At 44.6% G+C, this 12,024-nt stretch overlaps 1 protein-coding gene across 1 annotated transcript in view; it reads left to right on the forward strand.

Moving 5' to 3' along the window:
• The first annotated feature begins 20 nt into the window (after positions 1–20).
• The window catches only part of LOC115408509 (taste receptor type 1 member 1-like), a 34,100-nt gene continuing 22,096 nt past the window's right edge, over positions 21–12,024 (forward strand). Inside the window, exon 1 of the mRNA XM_030119315.1 lies at positions 21–72. Within this exon, the coding sequence (XP_029975175.1) occupies positions 21–72 (52 nt within the window). The remainder of the gene's footprint in view (positions 73–12,024) is intronic.

Genomic DNA, 12,024 nt, shown 5'->3' on the forward strand with positions numbered 1-12,024 from the left:
TGGAGGGAGATTATTTGAGCATGCCAAAGGTCGTCTTCATCACCAAAGACCAGAGGTCACTGACTGCTCCAGGTGAGTAATCCAGCTCAGGTGAAATCTTGTGATGTGTTTTACTGAAAGCATGCGGTGGAACGCGGGTGGTTTCATATTTATCTTTGGATTTGATGGGGGCCTCGGAGCCTCCTCCTGGAGAGGCCCCAGAGAAGACTGGGGAAGACCTGGGACACGCTGGAGAGACTGTCTCTCGGCTGGCCTGGGAACACCTTGGGATCCTCCCCGAAGACTGGAGGAAGAGTCTGGGGACAGGGAAGTCTGGGCATCCCTACTTAGACAGCTGCCCCCGTGACTCGGTCCCGATAAGCGGTAGAAGATGAATGGATGGATGGATGGATGGATGGATGGATGGATGTGATGGCTTTAAAGCATCTGTATCTATCTGAGGTTCCAAGGATGAACTTGACGTTTACCAAACAGTATTATTTTGAAGGACAGAAGCAAAACTCATGCAGCACAGAGACTGTGAAGTCACTCCATCATAAACAATAAAATCTATGTTTCATCTATTGATAAATGTCATCTTCCATCGTTGAATTCACACTTCTTCCCTGCACCCACAAGAGGGCGCCTACATGAGGGCAACCTCTCAGTTCACCTCCTTATCAGAGAAATTCAGTGGTGGGGAGGCTGAAAGAGCAAGAAAAGTCTGTTTGGTTTTGCTGACATGTTTTATTTGTTTGTTTGTTTGTTTGTTTGTTTGTTTTTTGTTGTGTTTTCTAATTGTCTCATACAGGTGTCAACTTCACTTTGTTACTTCTCTGTTGCAGAAGAAATAAGTAAACTGTAATAAACTTGAGTGCTGCTTAATCTATCCCAAGAACCTTGCGTCAGCATCACAGGTGAACCCTGTGATGAAACAGGAGGGGTTAAACTCACTGATGGTGGTTCAAAACTTCGTGGAAACATTTCCATGTCTGTGAAGACAGGATCTGGTGGCAACATTTCAAAATTCACTTAAAATGTGATTCAGGATTCACTGCAAAAACAGTCTGTAAACAGGAGATTCATAAAATAAAAACTGTTCTGGTAAAAGTATTAAAACTGAGGAACTGATATTTGATATTGAAGGTAGAAACAGAAAACACTCAAAACCTTGATTTTTGAACCAAATAAAATGATGCACCAAAAGTCTTTGAAGTTATTTTATAAATTCAACAAAACCAAATAGACGATTTTCATTACAATCCTTCTTCAAAAAGCATTAATTCACAGTCTCTTTTGTTCTGTTTAGAAAAGTTACCAGCTGGTAAGTTGACGTCTCTACCATATAAAAGAAAACCAAACACTGTAAACAGACAGAAACTTTTGGTAGTGGCAGTTCTTCTGCTTTAAGCCCTATTGAATGAGAACAATTCAAGTCTAAGAACGGAAAGGAGAATGATATCCAGTTAAGAAAATAAAATAAATCAATCCAGTTTCAGCCACAGCAGCTATTTGAACTCCAGCCTGAGGTACCCGTACTTCCATTCACCCTTTAATAAAGTGATATCAGCGCATCTCCAGTCGTATATTTTCCTCTGAAAGAAAACATCCCTGCAGGCTGCATCAACTGTAGCACAGGATCCCATGAAATGATGTGTCTGTTGTGTATTTCTCTCGTCTACACGCCGCTCTGAGGATACTGTGAGGCGGTAATGTGAACACACCTCCGCTCAGAGGTGGTGAGGAGCCCGGGCTGCTGTTCACTGCCTCTGTGAGCAGATTAACAGTTAAGCCGCTGATAGACTCACATGGCACGTTGGGCTCAGCTCCATCTTCTCCTTGATGTACATCTCCACGTGGCAAATGGTGGCGTTCCCAACACCTGGATGTAGTGCCTCTCCAGTGGCTGAGCATGAAGAGGAAGCCATTCACAATCATTAGAAAACAAAGAAAATCTAACAGAAACGGCTTTAACTTTAATTCCATGAATGGATCTTAATAACCGTGTGGATTATCTGTCAGGTTTTACCTTGAAGTTGCTGATTAACCTCTTCAGCCCTGAAAACAGCTCAAAGGTCATCAGACGTTTGTCACCATGCAAGTATGAAATGTTGATCAATAGCACCACCTGCAGGACGGTCGGGGTAACAGCACGCTGAATCGCGCTCATTCTTTTTTCTTTTTTTTTTTAACCTGTCCTGAAGCAGCAGAATAAAAGTCTGCCTGCTGTTATGTACCCGACAGATTTGCTTCTCCAAGAGGAGCTTATAAGTATGAAGCCCCTCTTGTTAACATGCTTTTTAATTTTTATTTTAATTTTATTTTTTTTTTTTGAGTACATGATATTGCTGGAGACAGAAAGACAGGTAAAGACAGAAAAGTGCAATAAAGTGGAAGAAAGAAACTTGTGAACAAACAAGCAAGCAACAACACCAACGACAACAAAAAAAGAAAAGAGTGAAGAGAAGGAAGGAAGAGAGTGCAAAGACATGACGGTCTTTTAATTTATAATGACACTCCAGACAATCGGCTACTGCACTGGACTTCTATTGGCCAGGGCCCAAGAGCCAAAGAGCCAGCACCCCCCCCCCCCCCCCCCCCCCCCCCCCACCCCTCCACCCCACCCCACCCCCTCCACCCCACCCTACTCAGGCAGAGGGCCATGACCACACCCAGGAGAACCAGCCCACATGGGCGGCTACCCACCCCAGGCCAGTGACCCCCCAGCACTCCGGCCGCGTACCCCAAGATCCAGGGCATCACAACATCCCAATACACCCCCCCCCCCCACCCCCACCCCCTGCGCCCCTGCTCCCCCCTGTCCTCCCCCATCTCCACCCCACATACGTACATAGTATGAAGAGCTTTTTTTCTCTTTGTGTGTGTGTGTGTGTGTGTGTGTGTGGGGGGGGGGGGGGGGGGGGGGCATGCAGCACATCATATTTAATCAATGCGTAATCTATACATACACTCAATACAATCAAGTCACCAGTGAGTGTTCTTCCAAGGTACGAGACAGTCTTTCATTTGTGAGCATCATAACTCTAAACCACAGATTTACAAAAGCACAGAGAAACAGAAATAAGCTTCCTGTCCTTTGTCTGTGGGCCGTGGCAGCAAAGCATGTCGTTCATGGCAAAACAATGAAAAAAGAATTTAATCAGGTCTGTATAATAAAAATTGTAGTACAACAATATTTTTTACCAGATTTTGTACTGAAATGGATCTTTTAGAAATGGACACATCCGACATGGGCGCTAATCACTGGTGAGCATGACGAAATGGGGGAAAAATAATAATAATAATAATTAAAGCCGCGAGCGGCATTGGTCGGGACCGAGCCTCCCCGCCGGCCAGCGACTGAGACGTCCACCCACGAACATGCAAGTTGTTAGCATCTCACTTCGTCTAAGATGTAGCTGTTAGCGTCTGTCATCCACTAACATGTAGCTGTTAGCATCTCCCATCCACTAACATGTAGCTGTTAGCATCTACCACCCACTAACATGGAGTAGTTAGCATGTCCCATCCACTAACATTGAGTAGTTCGCGTCTGCCATCCACTTACATGGAGTTCTTAGCATCTCCCATCCACTAACATGGAGTAGTTAGCATCTCCCATCCACTAACATGGAGCTGTTAGCATCTCCCATCCACTAACATGGAGTAATTAGCATCTCCCATCCACTAACAATGAGTTGTTAGCATCTCCCATCCACTAACATGGAGTAGTTATCATGTCCCATCCACTAACATGGAGTAGTTAGCATGTCCCATCCACTAACATTGAGTAGTTAGCGTCTGCCATCCACTTACATGGAGTTGTTAGCATCTCCCATCCACTAACATGGAGTAGTTAGCATCTCCCATCCACTAACATGGAATTGTTAGCATCTTCCATCCGCTAACATGGAGTAGTTAGCATCTCCCATCCACTAACATTGAGTAGTTAGCATCTCCCATCCACTAACATGGAATTGTTAGCATCTTCCATCCGCTAACATGGAGTAGTTAGCATCTCCCATCCACTAACAATGAGTTGTTAGCATCTCCCATCCACTAACATGGAGTAGTTAGCATGTCCCATCCACTAACATGGAGTAGTTAGCATGTCCCATTCACTAACATGGAGTAGTTAGCATGTCCCATCCACTAACATTGAATAGTTAGCGTCTGCCATCCACTTACATGGAGTAGTTAGCATCTCCCATTCACTAACATGGAGCTGTTAGCATCTCCCATCCACTAACATGGAGCTGTTAGCATCTCCCATCCACTAACATGGAGTAGTTAGCATCTCCCATCCACAGACATGGAGCTGTTAGCATCTCCCATCCACTAACATGGAGTAGTTAGCATCTCCCACCCACTAACATGGAGCTCTTAGCATCTGTCTTCCACTAACATGGAATTGTTAGCATCTCCCATCAACGAACATGGAGTAGTTAGCATCTCCCACCCACTAACATGGAGCTCTTAGCATCTGTCATCCACTAACATGGAGTTGTTAGCTTCTCCCATCAGCGTTTGAGAGTCACAGAATAAAGGCAATCAGTGGCAGAGTTTGATTGACAGCTGCTGTCAGCTGTGTAACTGCTCTGCATGCCCATATATGGTAATTTCTGTTAGAGTGGAGAGAGGAGAAAATGAAAGTCTTTCTTGGGGAAACAACTGCTCCTTATTCCTTTTCTGTTTGGCATAACTGAACAAAAAATATCACGTTTGATAGGAAAATTTGTTGGCTTTCAGTTGGTGAGGCTTTCAGAGAAGTCAGACGTTTAGTTTGGACCCCAGAGCCCTCAGTTTGTGAGAAGCGCGAGATTTTTCCCCATCCGGCTCCATTATAACTGAGAGCAAAAAAAATGCAGAGCGCACACCTTTTCTTACCTGTGAAAAGATACATATAACATGATATTTTCCCCACTTATGTTACATCATCTTGTTCGGGAGAACCTGCTGGAACTTTCCGTGTGCTCGGTTTGTTGATAGGAGTCACGGTTTAGCCGCAGGCGCCACTTGTTCGAGGTGCTGAAAAAAGGCGACTTTTTTCCTTTTTTCCCAATTATAACGGATGAGGGCCGGAGCAAGGCAGGATTTCAGACTTCCAACTTTGTACGCTAATAAAATCCACACCGTTAGACTTTTGACAAAGTTGTTCACAACTTTTGTAGAGAAATTTGTCCTCTTTCACGTGGCGTGACTCTTATGTCTGTACGACAAACGGTCTCGGAGGAGATAATTTTTTCGTGAGGAGTGATTTTGAGCAAAATTTTACTTTGAAAGGGAAAAAGCAGACTTCCTGTTGGATTTAGGTCAGGGGTGTCAGCGCGTGAAATGTAGATCTCGATGAGACGAACGCGTGAGTGTTGGTTTGATCTCGCTACGACATTCCTGCGGGCCGTAGCGACTGTTTTAGACGTTTTTTGGGATCTAGGTGGCGCTAGAGAGCAGATGTTGTTTTTTTTTTCCATTTTATAAAATTTTTCGCCGGTCATGATGTGCGTGCCAAATTTGGTGAGTTTTCGTGCATGTTTAGGGGGTCAAATTTGCGTTTACTTGGTAGGTCAGTATAATAATTAAAGCCGCAAGCGGCATTGGTCGGGACCGAGCCTCCCGGCCGGCCCGCAACTGAAACGTCCACCCATGAACATGCAAGTTGTTAGCATCTCCCTTCGTCTAACATGTAGCTGTTAGCGTCTGTCATCCACTAACATGTAGCTGTTAGCATCTCCCATCCACTAATATGTAGCTGTTAGCATCTACCACCCACTAACATGGAGCTGTTAGCATCTCCCATCCACTAACATGGAGTAGTTAGCATCTCCCATCCACTAACATTGAGTTGTTAGCATCTCCCATCCAATAACATGGAGTAGTTAGCATCTCCCATCCACTAACATTGAGTAGTTAGCATCTCCCATCCACGAACATGGAGTAGTTAGCATCTCCCATCCACTAACATGGAGTAGTTAGCATCTCCCATCCACTAACATTGAGTAGTTAGCATCTCCTATCCACTAACATGGAATTGTTAGCATCTCCCATCCACTAACATGGAATTGATAGCATCTCCCATCCACTAACATGGAGTAGTTAGCATCTCCCGTCCACTAACATGGAGCTGTTAGCATCTGTCATCCACTAAGATGGAGTTGTTCGCATGTCCCATCCACTAACATTGAGTAGTTAGCATCTTCCATCCACTAACATGGAGGAGTTAGCATCTCCCATCCACTAACATTGAGTAGTTAGCATCTCCCATCCACTAACATGGAGTTGTTAGCATCTCCCATCCACTAACATGGAGTTGTTAGCATCTTCCATCCACTAACATGGAGGAGTTAGCATCTCCCATCCACTAACATTGAGTAGTTAGCATCTCCCATCCACTAACATTGAGTAGTTAGCATGTCCCATCCACTAACATTGAGTAGTTAGCGTCTGCCATCCACTTACATGGAGGAGTTAGCATCTCCCATCCACTAACATGGAGTTCTTAGCATGTTCCATCCATTAACATGGAGCTGGTGGCTTCAGTCATCCACTAACATGGAGTTGTTAGCATGTTCCATCCACTAACATGGAGTCGTTAGCATCTCCCATCCATTAACAAAGAGTAGTTAGCTTTTGCCATCTGCTTTCCTGAGTCACTGAATGAAGTCATTGAGTGTCAGAGTTTGATTGACAGCTGCTGTCAGCTGTGTAACTGCTCTGCATGCCCATATATGGTAATTTCAGTTAGAGTGGAGAGAGGAGAAAATTACAGTTTCCTTCTGCGAAACAACTGCTCCTTGTACCTTTCCTGTTTGGCAAAACTGAACAAAAAATATCACGTTTGATAGGAAAATTAGTTGTCTTTCAGTTGTTGAGGCTTTCAGAGCATTCAGACTTTTAGTTTGGACCGCAGAGGCCTCAGTTTGTGAGAAGCGCGAGATTTTTCCCCATCCGGCTCCATTATAACTGAGAGCAAAAAAAATGCAGAGCGCACACCTTTTCTTACCTGTGTAAACTTACAGATACATGATATTTTCCCCACTTATGTTACATCATCTTGTTCAGGAGAACCTGCTGGAACTTTACGTGTGCTCGGTTTGTTGATAGGAGTCACGGTTTCGCCGCAGTCGCCACTTGTTCGAGGTGCTGAAAAAAGGCGACTTTTTTCCTTTTTTCCCCATTATAACGGATGAGGGCCGGAGCAAGGCAGGATTTCAGACTTCCAACTTTGAACGCTAATAAAATCCACACCGTGGGACTTTTGACAAAGTTGTTCACAACTTTTGTAGAGAAAATTGTCCTCTTTCACGTCGCGTGACTCTTATGTCTGCACGACAAACGGTCTCGGAGGAGATAATTTTTTCGTGAGGAGTGATTTTGATCAAAATTTTACTTTGAAAGGGAAATAGCGGACTTCCTGTTGGATTTAGGTCAGGGGGGTGAGCGCGTGAAATGTAGATATTGATGAGACAAACGCGTGAGTGTTGGTTTGATCTCTCTACGCCATTCCTGCGGGCCGTAGCGACTGTTTTAGACGTTTTTCGGGATCTAGGTGGCGCTATAGAGCAGATGCTGGTTTTTTTTCCATTTTATCGAATTTTTCGCCGATCCGGATGTGTGTGCCAAATTTGGTGAGTTTTCGTGCATGTTTAGGGGGTCAAATTTGGGGTCAAACAGGAGGGACGCGTAAGAATAATAATTAAAGCCGCAAGCGGCATTGGTCGGGACCGAGCCTCCGCGCCAGCCCACGACTGAGACGTCCATACACTAACATGGGAGTTGTTAGCATCTGTCATCCACTAACATGGAGTTGTTAGCATGCTCAGTCCACTAACATGGAGCTGTTCGCATCTGTCATCCACTAACATGGAGTTTTTAGCATGTCCCATTCACTAACATGTAGCTGTTGGCATCTGTAATCCACTAACATGGAGTTGTTAGCTTCTCCCATCCACTAACATGGAGTAGTTAGCATCTCCCATCCACTAACATGGAATTGTTAGCATCTTCCATCCACTAACATGGAGTAGTTAGCATCTCCCATCCACTAACATGGAGTAGTTAGCATCTTCCATCCACTAACATGGAGTAGTTAGCATGTCCCATCCACTAACATTGAGTAGTTAGCGTCTGCCATCCACTTACATGGAGTTGTTAGCATCTCCCATCCACTAACATGGAGTAGCTAGCGTCTCCCATCCACTAACATGGAGTAGTTAGCATCTCCCATCCACTAACATGGAGCTGGTGGCATCAGTCATCCACTAACATGGAGTTGTTAGCATGTTCCATCCACTAACATAGAGTAGTTAGCATCTCCCATCCACTAACATTGAGTTGTTAGCATCTTCCATCCACTAACATGGAGTAGTTAGCATCTCCCATCCACTAACATGGAGTTGTTAGCATCTCCCATCCACTAACATGGAGTAGTTAGCATCTCCCATCCACTAACATGGAGTAGTTAGCATCTCCCATCCACTAACAAGGAGTAGTTAGCTTTTGCCATCTGCTTTTGAGAGTCACTGAATGAAGGCACTGAGTGTGAGAGTTTGATTGACAGCTGCTGTCAGCTGTGTAACTGCTCTGCATGCCCATATATGGTCATTTCAGTTAGAGTGGAGAGAGGAGAAAATCAAAGCTTCTGTTTGGGAAACAACTGCTCCTTGTACCTTTGCTGTTTGGCATAACTGAACAAAAAATATCACGTTTGATAGGAAAATTTGTTTTCTTTCAGTTGGTGAGGCTTTCAGAGAAGTCAGACGTTTAGTTTGGACCGTAGAGGCCTCAGTTTGTGAGAAACGCGAGATTTTTCCCCATTCGGCTCCATTATAACTGAGAGCAAAAAAAATGCAGAGCGCACACCTTTTCTTACCTGTGAAAACGTACATATAACATGATATTTTCCCCACTTATGTTGCATAATCTTGTTCGGGAGAACCTGCTGGAACTTTGCGTGTGCTCGGTTTGTTGATAGGAGTCACGGTTTAGCCACAGTCGCCACTTGTTCGAGGTGCTGAAAAAAGGCGACTTTTTTCCTTTTTTCCCCATTATAACGGATGAGGGCCGGAACAAGGCAGGATTTCAGACTTCCAACTTTGTACGCTAATAAAATCCACACCGTTAGACTTTTGACAAAGTTGTTTACAACTTTTGTAGAGAAATTTGTCCTCTTTCACATCGTGTGACTCTTATGTCTGTACGACAAACGGTCTCGGAGGAGATAATTTTTTCGTGAGGAGTGATTTTGAGCAAAATTTTACTTTGAAAGGGAAATAGCGGACTTCCTGTTGGAATTAGGTCAGGGGTGTCAGCGCGTGATATCTAGATCTCGGTGAGACAAACGCGTCAACGTTGGTTTGATCTCTCTACGACATTCCTGCGAGCCGTAGCGACTGTTTTAGACGTTTTTAGGGATATAGGTGGCGCTAGAGAGCTGATGGTTTTTATTTTTATATTTTATGAAATTTTTCGCCGGTCACGATGTGCGTGCCAAATTTGGTGAGTTTTCGTGCATGTTTAGGGGGTCAAATTTGAGGTCAAAGGCGCGGGGAGTATAATAATAATAGCTAAGAAAAAGAAACGGACGAATAACAATAGAGACCTTGCCCTACGGGCAAGGTGGCCTGCGGCCACCTTGCCCTCCGGGGCTCGGTCCCTAATTAAAGCCGCAAGCGGCATTGGTCGGGACCGAGCCTCCCCGCCAGCCAACGAATGAGACGTCCACCCACTAACATATAGCTGCTGGCATCTTTCATCCACTAACATGGAGCTGTTAGCATGTCCTATCAACTAACATGTAATTGTTAGCATGTCCCATCCACTAACATGGAGTTGTTAGCATGTCCCATTCACTAACATGGAGATGTTAGCATCTCCCATCCACTAACATGGAGTAGCTAGCATCTTCCCTCCACTAGCATGGAGTTCTTAGCATGTTCCATCCATTAACATGGAGCTGGTGGCATCAGTCATCCACTAACATGGAGTTGTTAGCATCTACCACCCACTAACATGGAGCTGTTAGCATGTCCCATCCACTAACATTGAGTTGTTAGCATCTCCCATCCACTAACATGGAGTAGCTAGCATCTCCCATCCACTAACATGGAGTAGTTATCATCTCCCATCCACTAACATGGAGTAGTTAGCATCTCCCATCCACCAACATGGAGTAGTTAGCATCTCCCATCCACTAACATGGAGTAGTTAGCATCCCCCATCCACTAACATGGAGTACTTAGCATCTCCCATCCACTAACATGGAGTAGTTAGCATCTCCCATCCACTAACATGGAGTAGTTAGCATCTCCCATCCACTAACATGGAGTAGTTAGCATCTCCCATCCACTAACATCAAGCTGTTAGCATCTCCCATCAACTAACATGGAGTAGTTAGCATCTTGCATCCACTAACATGGAGTAGTTAGCATCTCCCATCCACTAACATGGAGCTGTTAGCATCTCCCATCCACTAACATGAAGTAGTTAGCATCTCCCATCCACTAACATGGAGTAGTTAGCATCTCCCATCCACTAACATGGAGAAGTTAGCATCTCCCATCCACTAACATGGAGTAGTTAGCATCTCCCATCCACTAACATCAAGCTGTTAGCATCTCCCATCAATTAACATGGAGTAGCTAGCATCTCCCATCCACTAACATGGAGTAGCTAGCATCTCCCATCCACTAACATGGAGTAGTTAGCATCTCCCATCCACTAACATGGAGTTCTTAGCATGTTCCATCCATTAACATGGAGCTGGTGGCTTCAGTCATCCACTAACATGGAGTTGTTAGCATGTTCCATCCACTAACATGGAGCTGTTAGCATCTCCCATTAACTAACATGGAGTAGTTAGCATCTCCCATCCACGAACATGGAGTAGTTAGCATGTCCCATCCACTAACATGGAGTAGTTAGCATCTCCCATCCACTAACATGGAGTGGTTAGCATCTCCCATCCACGAACATGGTGTAGTTAGCATCTCCCATCCACTAACATGGAGTAGTTAGCATCTCCCATCCACTAACATGGAGTAGCCAGCATCTCCCATCCACTAACATGGAGTTGTTAGCATCTGTCATCCACTAACATGGAGTAGTTAGCATCTCCCATTAACTAACATGGAGTAGATAGCATGTCCCCTCCACTAACATGGAGTAGTTAGCAAGTCCCATCCACTAACATGGAGTAGTTAGCATGTCTCATCCACTAACATGGAGGAGTTAGCATCTCCCATCCACTAACATGGAGTAGTTAGCATCTCCCATCCACTAACATGGAGTTCTTAGCATTTCCCACCCACTAACATGGAGTAGTTAGCATCTCCCATCCACTAACATGGAGTTCTTAGCATGTCTCATCCACTAACATGGAGTAGTTAGCATGTCTCATCCACTAACATGGAGTAGTTAGCATCTCCCATCCACTAACATTGAGTAGTTAGCATCTCCCATCCACTAACATGGAGTTGTTAGCATCTCCCATCCACTAACATGGAGTAGTTAGCATCTCCCATCCACTAACATGGAGCTGTTAGCATCTGCCATCCACTAAGATGGAGTTGTTCGCATGTCCCATCCACTAACATAGAGTAGTTAGCATTTCCCATCCCTTAAAATGGAGATGTTAGCATCTCATTTATTAGCATGTAGCTGTTAGCATCTCTCATCCACGGATATGGAGCTGTTAGCATCTCCCATCCACTAACATTGAGTAGTTAGCATCTCCCATCCACGAACATGGAGTAGTGAGCATGTCCCATCCACTAACATGGAGTAGTTAGCATCTCCCATCCACTAACATGGAGTAGTTAGCAATTCCCTTCCACTAACATGGAGTAGCCAGCATCTCCCATCCACTAACATGGAGTTGTTAGCTTCTCCCATCTGCTTTTGAGAGTCACTGAATGAAGGCAATCAGTGTCAGAGTTTGATTGACAGCTGCTGTCAGCCGTGTAACTGCACTGTATGCCCATATATGGTCATTTCAGTTAGAGTGGAGAGAGGAGAAAATAAAAGTCTTTTTTGGGGAAACAACTGCTC

The sequence above is a fragment of the Salarias fasciatus genome, chromosome 20, assembly GCF_902148845.1.
Source record: "Salarias fasciatus chromosome 20, fSalaFa1.1, whole genome shotgun sequence".
NCBI classification, from domain to species: Eukaryota; Metazoa; Chordata; class Actinopteri; order Blenniiformes; family Blenniidae; genus Salarias; species Salarias fasciatus.